Raw genomic sequence first — 12,655 nt, 5'->3', positions numbered from 1 at the left:
CGCAGGTAGATTAGGATAGTGAAGGCGGCATATGGTATGCTTTTCCTTATTGGTCAGAGTACTGAGTACAGGAGTTGGGAGGTCATGTTGCAACTGTACAGTACATTGGTTAGACCAGTGTTGGAATATTGTGTGCAAATCGGTCTCCTTCCTATCTGAAAGATGTTTTGAGCTACAGGGAGAGGCTAAATGGGCTAGGCCTGTTTTCCCTGGAGCGTCAGAGGCTGAGGGGTGACATTATAGAGATTTACAAAATCATGGATAGGATAAATAGAGAAAGTATTTTCCCTGGGGTGGGAGAGTCCAGAACTAGAGGGGAAAGATATAAAAGATTTAAGAGGCAACTTTCTCACTCAAAAGAGTGGTATGTGTATGGAATGAGCTGCCAGATGAAGTGGTGGAGGTTAGTAAAATTGCAACATTTAAAAGGTATCTGGATGGATATACAAATAGGAAGGGTTTGGAGGGATATGGGTCAGGTACTGGTAGGTGGGACTAGAGTTGGACTGAGCTGTACATCCCTATGACTCAATGGGACACTTTTGATTTAGAATGCAAAATAAATTCAAATTTTTACATGAAATAATTTGAAACTTCAGTAGAAGGTTTAGAAAAGTGTTGGTGAAAGGTATATGGTTTTTCTTTTTAAGGTAAGAAATATAAATACTGAAAAGGGGAATAGATTGATGTAGTACAGGATTCAACTTTGACCTCAATCACCTCTGCAGTTGTGTTTTTAATTATTTCACAGCAGCCACCCTTGCAATCTATGGTAAATACAATACTAGGTTTTATTTTGTGTACTCAGGTTGCGCACTTAATGCCCACCAAAGCAAATTTTATTGTTATACTGTATTCTTCACACTAACTGCTGTATCTGTCATGTGTACTAGGAAAAATAGAAAGCATTCTTTTCCACATCAGCAATCGTCAATACAATTCAAGCAAACTAAAAATATGCCCCCCCCCACCAAAAAAAAATCAGATTTTATGCATTGCTGGTTCTTAACACTGGCATGATGCTTAGTCCTATGATCCTACGTTTGTCTGTAATCCTGTGATTTCTACAGCCTCAATTACATATTCAACTTTTGTTTTTACTAAAAGCATTGGAATTAGCTTCCACCTCTTTCAGGTAGTGTTCTGCAATTATATCATCTCTTACTCACTATTATTACCTAGGGATACTTCCAAGTTTCAACTCAGCAAAAAAAAATCTTATCTCCATTCTACATCTTTCACCAATGATTTTACACGAGACAACAGGTTTTACCTGTTCTTTCTCAATCCCTCAACATCTTGAAAACCTCAACTTTGTTGTTCCAGAGAGAACAAACTTAACTTAACCTTTCCAATCTTTCTTCATATTTGCTGTATGGTACCCTGAACTTTCCACAGTACATGGGTTGATGCCTAAAGCAGTCATATATACATTTTTAGTTTGACCTCTCTGGTTTTGTTCTGTTTTACAATGGACACAAGTAAACAACATGCATTTTAATTTACCCTACTCATTCTGCAACCTTGAACAATTTGTATCTATCACTATTATCTATATATTTCCAAGTCATACAATTCTTCCCTTGTAGGTCCTCTTAAAGTGCATCATTTGATAATTAACATTTAATGCCATTAGTCATGCTACATCGCTTATATATTTCTGAGTCAAATATAATAATCTTTATCTACAACTATACTTTCCTATCATCCGCAAACTATAATGCTATTTCTTTCACAACCATAGGTACACAGTCACATTGGCAAACAGTAATGAACCTAAATATCATTTGTGGAGAACATAACTGCAAACCACCTTCCAATCTCAAAAAAAAACCAGAATCCCTACAGTGTGGAAACAGGCCATTCAGCCCAACAAGTCCACACCAACTCTCCACAGAGTAACCCCCAGACCCATTATCCTACTCTACATTTACCCTTGACTAATGCACCTAACCTACACACCTCTGAACATTATGGACAATTTAGCATAGCTAATTCACCTGAGCTGCACATCTTTGGACTGTGGAAGGAAACCGGAGCACCAAGAGGAAACCCATGCAGACATGGGGAGAATGTGCAAACTCCACACAAACAGTCGCTCGAGGCTGGAATCGAACCCATGTCTCTGGTGCTGCGAGGCAGCAGTACTAACCACTGAGCTACCCTCCCATTTCAATACATGCTGCTACATCCCCTTTAGTTGCAGATTTGCATTTTATTGACTTACTAACTGCCTTACTTGACAATCTCATTACATTGTATGAGCAGGTAACAGCACGGACAAGTTGACTGCAGATATAATATTTCTGGATTTCCAAAAGGCCGACAGTAAGGTTTTGTTTCATTATTCATTCATTAGAGATAGGTGTCACCAGCTAGGCCAGCATTTATTGCTCATCCTGCAGAGCTGCCTTGAACTGCTGCACATGTACCTCCAAGTCAGGAAGGTAAGTGGCTTATTTTTGAATACTTATGGTCCTTTTATATCCATTCACCAGGTTGACAGCTCATTTTTAGGTATGCCTGGTGGTGCTCCTGGGACAGCTTCCTGCACTATGCAGGAAGTTGGTGGTGTTGTAGTAATGACACTGTAGTAGTTATCCAGGCTAACATTCTGGGAATGTGGGTGCTATTTTGTGCTCTTATCACTATCAGTGCTTCCTCCAACTACTACATTACAAGTTTCAAACATGAATAGGAAGGATTTAGAGGGATATCACCCAAATGCTGCAAATGGGTCTAGATCAACTTAGGATATCTGGTCAACATGGACGAGTTGGACCAAAGGATCTGCTTTCGTGTTGTACTACTCTATAATTCTTTTACAGGAAACACTGGCAGAGGATCACAAATCAGATTGGCCTAAGGTGCGAACCGAGGTCCCAAAAATATTAGTGGGCTACTTGTCCAAATGTTAATTCATTTTTTTGTTATTAATAATTCAGTTTAGAATCAAAAGCTCAGTTTGCAATTTGTGGATGACACCAAATTCAATGATTGAGAGCAGTTAGGACTGCAAGAAATTGCAAGAATATATTAATCAATCAATAGGTATATGTGAACTTCAATACAGATAAATGTGAAAACACATTTCCAAAGGTAATATTTGAATTGCAAATTTATACCCATCAGGACATGATAAACTGGATGAAGTCACCTTTTCTTGAAAACTGACACTGGAGATCCTGGGTAAATGACATGGAGCAATGTTTCTATAACTTACAATGTTTTCTTCTGCATGTTGTCTACACATCTCTGAGCTAAATCCATGTTGTGTGGACACGTCAAAAAGAACGTAATACACCAGCAATACTTCAACTTACTGCTATTTGCCTTTTATCAAGTTCTCCCCTTTTGTGATGGATGTCTGTAAAAATTGTCAAGGAAATTTTTCATCAGGTGGTTACAAATGTAAGTATTCACGCTGCTATGAGTCATATCAGCAAAATAAATGGCATTTTCAGAGCCTGCTTCTCTCAAAGGTAAAACCAAACAGATATAATTCAAGGTCACTCAAATTTATCTGTACAGTTAATTGAACAAAAATATTTACAGCTTATTTCAATTTTGAAAAATACCTTTGTTTTCAAAACACTATCTTAACTATTTAAGATATTATACTCAATAACTCCTTTTGCTTCCAGCTTGATTTCAAGACAAAAAAAATGTGAAAATTAAATTTTGAAGGAACCTTTGTAGTTACATAATCCAGCTACCTTTCTCCTCCCCCTTCTAGTTAAATTCTTTGCTGTCATTCAATTTTGGGCACTAGTCAGGAACAAATGACGAGGTGAGTCAAACAGTCATGTAGAAATCTTCAGACAAGTGATTCAAATTCGCAATTTATGTACAATTTAAATTTCAAGAAATATCAAAAACTGGTACCAATTTTAACATGGACTGCAGGGTACCTCAAGGTCAATGGAAACAGTTAACAAAACCACTTAAGTATTTCAAGATGCAATATAAATAATACAGCATGTCTCATATCAAGAAGGCTTGAAATCTTACGAAGTTTTTCAATATTAAATTGGGCAACAATCTGTAACTAGCTTAGATTGAAAATTATGTTAAAATGCAACAGATGCACCTTTAAAATCAAGTGTAACCACATGCATCCTTAAAACACACATAAAATGGACCTAAAGGCTGACCAAAATCAAGAAAGAGCAAAACATGCAATTATGAAGGATTTTCTACAACCCCACCAAGCCTGTTGCCAGTGAAACATTTCTGGCATCAAAACATAGGCAACATAATCAATTCATAAAAGAGCAAACTCCCTCAAACCTATTTGCAATAATGCTCACATAATCTGTTTTAATAGTAGATAGGGGAGAACAGAAAGAATTGGAGTAGTGATAATGTCACTGGATTAGTAATTCATTAATTAGAACTCCAGACTAATGTTCTGGGGACAGGAGTGCAAATCCTAGAAGGGCAGATGGTCAAATTTTAATTCATTTTTAAAAATCGCTTCTGGCTTACTTAGGTTCTTTAGAGAAGGCAATCTGCAAACTTACCTGGTGAGATCTGTGAGATTCCAGAGCCACAGCAATGTTGACTCAAACTTTTGACAATCGCCTAGCCAGTGATGCCAAAATATCACGACCAAATAAGAAGTTGGTGAGGGGTCAAGTATTAGTTAGAACACAGGAGAATTCATCAGCATTTCTTTGAAATGACCTCAAATGATCTTTATGTTATCTTAACAGGCTAGATGGGGCTTCAGTTTAATACCCCATCCAAGACAGCATCCTATTTTAAGTGTCACATAAAAATGAAACCCTCTGATGTTCCAGAAGAGAGAGAGAAACAAGCTTCTCAGATAACATGCATAATGCAAGGTTCAATATTTCCAACAATGTATTAGTACCTAATTGATACTTAATATTAATTGAACTGGAATTTAATGACATCCATGGCAAGATTGATGGTGAGGGTGTTTTAATCAGATAGAAGAGGACCTCATTGTCTTCCGGTCTCCACCTAACCAAGTCCATTATGGGAAGGGCTACTGAGGTTCCAAATGGGCAATTAATATCTACCTCAAGCCCAATTGCTCTGCTGTTGGCACTCATCCAGCATTGGGTCTTACCATGTGGGAGTCATGACAAACAAATGTGTGGTTTTCTTGCAGGCAGCTGGGAGGAATGGGGGGTTTATTCAAAAGGTACTACACAACTTGCTCTGAGCCACTCTTGCTGCCAGCCCTCCCATCCTCATTCACTTGTAGCCAGTGATGAAACTAGGCCAGGAGTGAAATATTGTACCACCCACAGCACCACTGTCTTAGAGTCATAGAGACGTACAGCACGGAAACAGACCCTTCGGTTCAACCCGTCCATGCTGACCAGATATCCCAACCCAATCTAGTCCCACCTGCCAGCACCTCCAAACCCTTCCTATTCATACACCCATTCAAATTCCTCTTGTACCAGCAATTGTACCAGCCTCCACCTCTTCATCTGGCAGGTCATTCCATACACGTGCCACACTGTGTGAAAAAGTTGCCCCGTTGGTCTCTTTTATATCTTTCCCCTCTCACCCTAAACCTATGCCTTCTAGTTCTGGACCCCAGGGAAAAGACTTTGCCTATTTATCCTATCCATGTCTCTCAATTTTGTAAACCTCTATAAGGTCACCCCTCACAGCCTCCAATACTCCAGGGAAAACAGCCCCAGCCTGTTCAGCCTCTCCCTGTAGCTCAATCCTCCAAACCTGGCAACATCCTTGTAAATCTTTTCTGAACTCTTTCAAGTTTTACAACATCTTTTGAAGGAGACCAGAATTGCACGCAATATTCCAACAGTGGCCTAACCAATGTCCTGTATAGCCGCAACATGACCTTCAACTCCAGTACTCAATACTCTGACCAATAAAGGAAAGCATACCAAACGCCTTCTTCATTATCCTATCAAACTGTGACTCCACTTTCAAGGAGCTATGAACCTGCATTCCACGGTCTCTTCATTCAGCAACACTCGCTAGGACCTCACCATTAAGTGTATGGGTCCTGCTAAGATTTGCTTTCCCAAAATGCAGCACCTCGCACTTATCTGAATTAAACTCCATCTGCCACTTCTCAGCCCATTGGCCCATCTGGTCCAGATCCCGATGTTATCTGAGGTAACCCTATTTGTAGTCCACTCCATCTCCAATTTTGGTGTCATCTGCAAACTTACTAATTGTAACTCTTATGCTCGCATCCAAATCATTGATGTAAATGACAAAAAGTAGAGGACCCAGCACCGATCCTTGTGGCACTCCATTGGTCACAGGCCTCCAGTTTGAAAAACAACCCTCCACTACCACCCACTGTCTTCTACCTTTGAGCTAGTTCTGCATCCAAATGGCTAGTTCTCCCTGTATTCCGTGAGATCTAACCTTGCTAATCAGTCTCCCGTGGGGAACCTTGTCGAACGCCATAAAGCCATGTTGACTATCCCTAATAAGTCCTTGCCTTTCCAAATACATCCTGTCCCTCAACTTGCCCACCACCAAGGTTAGGCTCACCGGTCTATAGTTCCCTGGCTTGTCCTTACCACCCTTCTTAAACAGTGGCACCACGTTAGTCAACCCCCAGTCTTCCGGCACCTCACCTGTGACTATCGATGATACAAATATCTCAGTACGAGGCCTAGCAATCACTCTCTAGCTTCCCACAGAGTTCTAGAGTACACCTGATCAGATCCTGGGGATTTATCCACCTTTACCCACTTCAAGACATCCAACACTTCCTCCTCTGTAATCTGGACAGTTTGCAAGATGTCACCATCTATTTCCCTACAGTCTATATCTTCCATATCCTTTTCCACAGAAAATACTGATGCAAAACACTCATGTAGTATCATCCCCATTTTCTGTGGCTCCACACAAAGGCCGCCTTGCTGATCTTTGAGGGGCCCTATTCTCTCCCTAGTTACCTTTTTGTCCTTAATATATTTGCAAAAACTCTTTGGATTCTCCTTAATTATATTTGTCAAAGCTATCTCATGTCCCCTTTTTGCCCTCCTGATTTCCCTCTTAAGTATACTCGTACTGCCTTTATACTCTAAGGATTCACTCAATCTATCCTGTCTATACCTTACATATGCTTCCTTCTTTTTCTTAACCAACCGTTAATTTCTTTAGTCATCCAGCATTCCCTATATCTACCAACCTTTCCTTTCACCCTGCCAGGAATATACTTTCTCTGGATTCTCGTTAACTCATTTCTGAAGGCTTCCTGGCGCTGAGAGGTAGCAGTGCTAACCATTGAGCCACTGTGCCACCCTGGCCTATTCTTCCATAGATGTTGATATCATTGGGAAGGCCAGTGTTTGTTGGCCCATCCCTAATTGTCAATGAAATGGCAGTGATGAGTTGCCTTCTCAAACTATTGCAGTCTGTAAAATGTAGGTACATCCACAGGAAATGAGTTTCAGCACCATCTAAAAGGAACAAGTCAGTAATGTGATTGAATACTGTCCACTTCATCTTCAACTTCACTCTATTACCAATGCATGAGGTAAACAGTGAGTACCAACTCACAGCTCCTTCAGCAGCAATTTTCAAAGCTCACGACCTCTACCACGCAGAAAAACAAGAGATGGGAAAGCGTGGAAACACAACGAATTGCAAGTTCACTTCTTTTCCATGATCCTAATTAGAACCATATCACTGTTCTTTTAGTGTTACTTGGTCAAAATGCTGAAATCCCATTCCAACCAACTGCTTTTGAACAATGCACCCACCCCTTCCAGCACTATGGATGTACCTACACCTGAAAGATTGCAGCAGTTGAAGAAGTCAACTCATCTCCACTTTCTCTCAGACAATTAGGAATGGGAAATAAATGCTGGCCAAGCCAACAATGCCCACTAAATTAATTTAGAAAATCTAGATGAACAAAACTGAATTGAATATTTTACAAAATTTGCAAGGATAAACACAGCAACTAAACACTCCATTTAGAACAATTAAGCACTTCTTTCCACTCTCTTCCCCACTGCACCTATTCAGAGCATAGGATCAGCATCTGCACTAAATGGTGGTGTGTACTCACAGTGCACTATGTATGATAAAAGAAATAAATGTGATTGATTGCAGATACTTATATTTGGCTAATTTGGATTCTAAGCAATTTTTCCAAACGATAACTATCCTGTTTGGTTACATAAAGAGTAATGATCTCAGGAAAATAATACTACAAAAAGGATACGTGTCAAATATTCCAAGATAGTGATGTCCCAGATGTAGTCATAGTAAGAGTCCATTGCATCATGGCTGAAATAAAAAAAGCTATGAATGATATATGCTTTGCATTGAAGTTTAATTTCTATTAGTGGGTTTTTTTCACTTAAATTATCCTGCTGTCCACATATTGTTCAACCAGCTTAGTTGGAGAAAGTGAGGACTGCAGATGCTGGAGATCAGAGCTGAAAATGTGTTGCTGGGAAAGCGCAGCAGGTCAGGCAGCACCCAAGGAGCAGGAGAATCGACGTTTCGGGCATGAGCCCTTCTTCAGGAAGAAGCCTTCTTCAGCCTTTCCTGAGGAAGGGCTCATGCCCGAAATGTCGATTTTCCTGCTCCTTGGATGCTGCCTGACCTGCTGCGCTTTTCCAGCAACACATTTTCAGCAACAAGCTTAGTTGACAAATACAAAAAAATTTATTAAAAAATCAAGTTCAAATGAAGTTCATAGAAACTATTATGCACTGAATTCTACCCTAATGGCTTACAATCAGTCAAGGAAACTACAAGAGCTCCATTATGGTGATAGATGGAAAATGACAGTTTTTTCCCCCTACTAACAATTCAGCAAATACTGAAAAGTGTTCCAAAACAAGTTAGGTTACCTCGAAGGAAATACCAGACTCTCATTTATAGTCTATACCAAGATTGCCAATCTCCACATGAAGTGGTAGGACCCTCACTTTAGGAAGGTGGAAATTAGTCAAGATTCACACACCAGATTGCTGTTTGTTTATTTCCTGTTGCCAATCCATAGTTTTGGGATCATTTCTTCGGCAAGAGATGATAGGAACGCAGCCTCAGAGGTTGGTGAAGTCAGCTGAGGTCATCTGCTGCATTCCATTTAAAGGCTGAATAAACTGAATCTGAAAAGGGAATGTTGGTCGCGAGTGCTGCTAACACCTTATTTACAAGGCTAGCTTCTGCTTCTAAGCTTCTGAAACCACATGCTGTCACCCTGCCATGTATGTCATCACCATTTATATCAGTGGTTAGGATGCTCTACTTGCCAGGACTGATGTGGAGGGCTTTTGACAACATCTGAATCAGAGCTTGGGTGCCCTCTAGGTTTCTTGCCACAGGCTACCTTGCTGAATAGCATTTTCTTGAGGATGTGGCCATATTCTACACATGCCAAAGTCAGTGAAACTTTCTTTGCTTGATTAGCATGAGCACGCTTAATAGGTTTACCTTACAGGGAATTGCTTTAATAGTGACGTCTTACCATGAGATATTGAGGTACGACATAGATAGAGGTTACTGAATCATTTTTCACACTAAGTGTAGGTTTTCCAGGCTTCACTGATACAGAGAACTATGCTGAGGAATTGGATTTGTTGTTTATTTTTGCCAGTTTTGCTATACAGCAAAAATTGGGGATTGCCTTTTCAATGCATGTGTTGAGCTCCTCATTAAGGGACAGGTTTTCCATCAGTGGATCTGAGTCTAGTGGTGTGCTGTCATGTCTGATCACAGAGAGAGATACTACATACTATCACTTAACCTCAGTTTTCTTGATTCTGGTGGTGATAGAGAACATTATACAGGCATAGGACAGTCAATCAATAAGCCTGTGGAGTCTGTCTTGTCTGGCAACTAGTATGAATCAACAACATAGAGCATTTCTCAGATTAGGATATGCTGCACTTTCAGTTTTGATAGGTCAAGGCTTTCCCATCTGATTGCATCCTTCCATAGTGATAGGGAAAGCATAGGTTGGCAAATTACGAGTGGATTGGTTAAGACACATCCCTCTTTCAACACATTCTTGATCTTAAGACTGTCAGAGGTGGAGCTGAAGTGCGTGAAAACAAGTTAGAGTGGCGTTTGCTGTTCTCTGCACTTTTCTTGATGACTAGGGAGAAGATCATGTCTACAATGGATCTGCCAGTGCTGAAACCACATTTTGTCTCCGGGTATATTTTGTTGGCTAGTCAATCAGGCCATGTTTGAATGATTCTGGCAAAAACCTGTTCCAGTGATAAGAAATGATTGTGGCAGTGGTCTTAATTGTCTTTATATTATTATAACATGAGAATGTTTGCGTCATACATATCTGATGGGACACAGTCTTTCTCCAGCAGAAAAGGTGGTAGTTGCGAGGTATGGCAACAGATGGGCTCATTTATACTCAAGTAGCTCAGCTGGTTTTGCATCCTTCCCAGATGATCTCTTGTTGCAAGGAATTCAACGGCCTTTTTGAACTCAAGGAATCAGAATTCTGCATAAAACTCATACAGGCTCAATGGGACAAATTTGAGGGGAGTACAGGAGCAGTGAACTCTCAGGTTTGATGAGCACAATTCTCTGAAGGTGGCCAGGCAAGTTGAAACCCTTGTTATGGCAGCTTATAGTATCCTTGTGTTTATAAATAGAGGCATAGCATATAAAAGCAATGAAGTGGTGCTACACCTCTAGAAGTCATTGGTCTGACTACATTTGGAGTACTGTGTTCAGTTCTGGGTACCATATTTAAGGAAGGATATTGAAGCTTTGAAGAGAATGCAAAGGAGATTTATGAGACTGATACTAGGAATGAGAATTTTTATGTGAAAGGAAAGATTACGGAAATTGGGCTTAATCTTCTCTGCTCCAAGGAGAATAAGAGATGACCTTATTGAGCTGATCAAAATTGTGAACAATTTTGACAGAGTAAAGGAGGATATTCCGGTTCCACACCTGGTACGTCAGTAATTAGGGGATAACAATTTGAAGATGATCAACAAGAGCTAGGAGTGAGATGAGGAGAAATTTATTTACTCAGAGTTGTTAGGATTTAGAATGCATTGTCTGGGAGAGTAGTAGACGTGAATTCCATATGAGATTTCAAAAGAGAACTTTATATATAATTTAGATTTACATTTAGATATATATCACTGCAGATATATATTTGAGTGTGATGAACTTGGAGGGCTATAAAGATAGGGCTGAGGAATGTGATTAACTGGCTCTTTCAGGAGCTGATACACATACACAATGGATGAATTGCCTCCTTCTGCACTGTAAAATTCTACGATTCTCTGACTCTATGGCAGGTATTCGTAGAAGATCAAAGCACTGGCAGAATATCAGTCTCATGAAGGTATGCCTTGCACTGTGCTGTCCTTGGCTCACTCCTGTCTACAAGTACGTCCTCAAATGTGGGATTCAAAGCGTGACTTTAGTGTTGATGTGGTCGAGTCCAATTTTGATATCATCAAGATTCTTGTTGTTATGAGCTGATAGCAAACATTGATCGATACTTGTTGGTACACTGCTTTACTGTCTTCCTCACATTTGCCTTGGAAAGCATGAAACTGTCAAATGCTTTAGTGTCAAGAGACAGCATGTAAAATCAGATTAGCTATGCACTTCAAAAGCGGGAGTCACTTCTGCAAGGTGGTCTTGAATCAACCCTTATTCCCATTTCTTTCCTTACTAAATATGGCTGCTTAGCTTTGTAGACGATTCACTACAGAGACTTGCATGTTTCATCTGCATCTGGTAAGCTTTCGGGGCTGCTGGGAACTCCAGGTAAGATCCAACATTTGTCACCCTCCTTGTACGTGGAATGATGTGCAGAATGGCTTTGTGTATATGTGAAAACCATATAGGATAAAAAAAGTGCTAATAAAGCCAGTCAAACTATAACCTAACATGAGGTACCATTCAGGGAGGTATAAAAGGAAAATATTTTTGATCGAGAGCAACAAAAAAGGCAACGTAACCTTATCGTCAAAATATTTTACTGAACATTAGCCCATCAGTATTAATTGGTCTATTGATCACAGGTATTAAGAATATAATGAATTTGGGGCCATTATACCTGTTTTGTTCCTGTAAAGCTTTGAAAGCAGTCATATAATCCACCTCTCTGAGAAACTGACATAAAATTGCCACCTATGGAAAGAAAAAAAACAGCTTAAATATGTTGAGATCTAAACTGAAATATCAATGAGGCTTTTTCCAACTCCATCCCTGCTCAACTTATTTGTTGCTGACACTCTTATTTATGCCTTTGTGATCTCGAGGTTTGTCTATTTCAAATAGTGACTCCTGGTTGGCTTCCCACATTCTCTTCCAATCCAGTCTCCACAAACTTGAGGTCATCCAAAAAACTCTGCCACCAGATGTTAACTTGCAGCAATGCCCTTTCAGCCACCAGTGCTCATTAAGCTAAACTCCAGTTAAACAACCTCTCAATCTTAAAGATTCTCCTCATGGTTTCAAATGCTTTTGGGATCACCCTTCCCTTTTGATGCTTGTAATCCCCTGCAAGTTTACAATTTGCTCAGGTATTGCACTCCTCTGATTTGACGACATCAGCATCCCAAATTTTAACCATTCAACTGTCGGATGTCCCTTCAACTAACAAAGCCAAGACTTCGACAATTCTCACCTTAAATCTCTCTTATTTTAAACCTCCTTCAAAATGACCTCT

The 12,655-nt window shown here is 39.9% G+C and overlaps 1 protein-coding gene across 2 annotated transcripts in view; it reads right to left on the bottom strand.

The window, feature by feature from the left end:
• ints8 (integrator complex subunit 8) overlaps positions 1-12,655 on the bottom strand; it is a 91,664-nt gene that overhangs the window by 1,767 nt on the left and 77,242 nt on the right. For both annotated transcript variants that reach the window (XM_060823686.1, XM_060823687.1), the window contains 3 exons: positions 12,041-12,114; positions 8,204-8,268; positions 3,324-3,367 (listed from right to left, as the gene is read on the bottom strand). In XM_060823686.1, coding sequence (XP_060679669.1) covers positions 3,324-3,367; positions 8,204-8,268; positions 12,041-12,114 — 183 coding nt within the window. The remainder of the gene's footprint in view (positions 1-3,323; positions 3,368-8,203; positions 8,269-12,040; positions 12,115-12,655) is intronic.

This window comes from Hemiscyllium ocellatum, chromosome 4 (genome assembly GCF_020745735.1).
Source record: "Hemiscyllium ocellatum isolate sHemOce1 chromosome 4, sHemOce1.pat.X.cur, whole genome shotgun sequence".
Taxonomy (NCBI): domain Eukaryota; kingdom Metazoa; phylum Chordata; class Chondrichthyes; order Orectolobiformes; family Hemiscylliidae; genus Hemiscyllium; species Hemiscyllium ocellatum.
The sequence above is the reverse complement of the archived record's forward strand: the minus strand, read 5'-3'. Positions and strand labels throughout refer to the sequence as shown.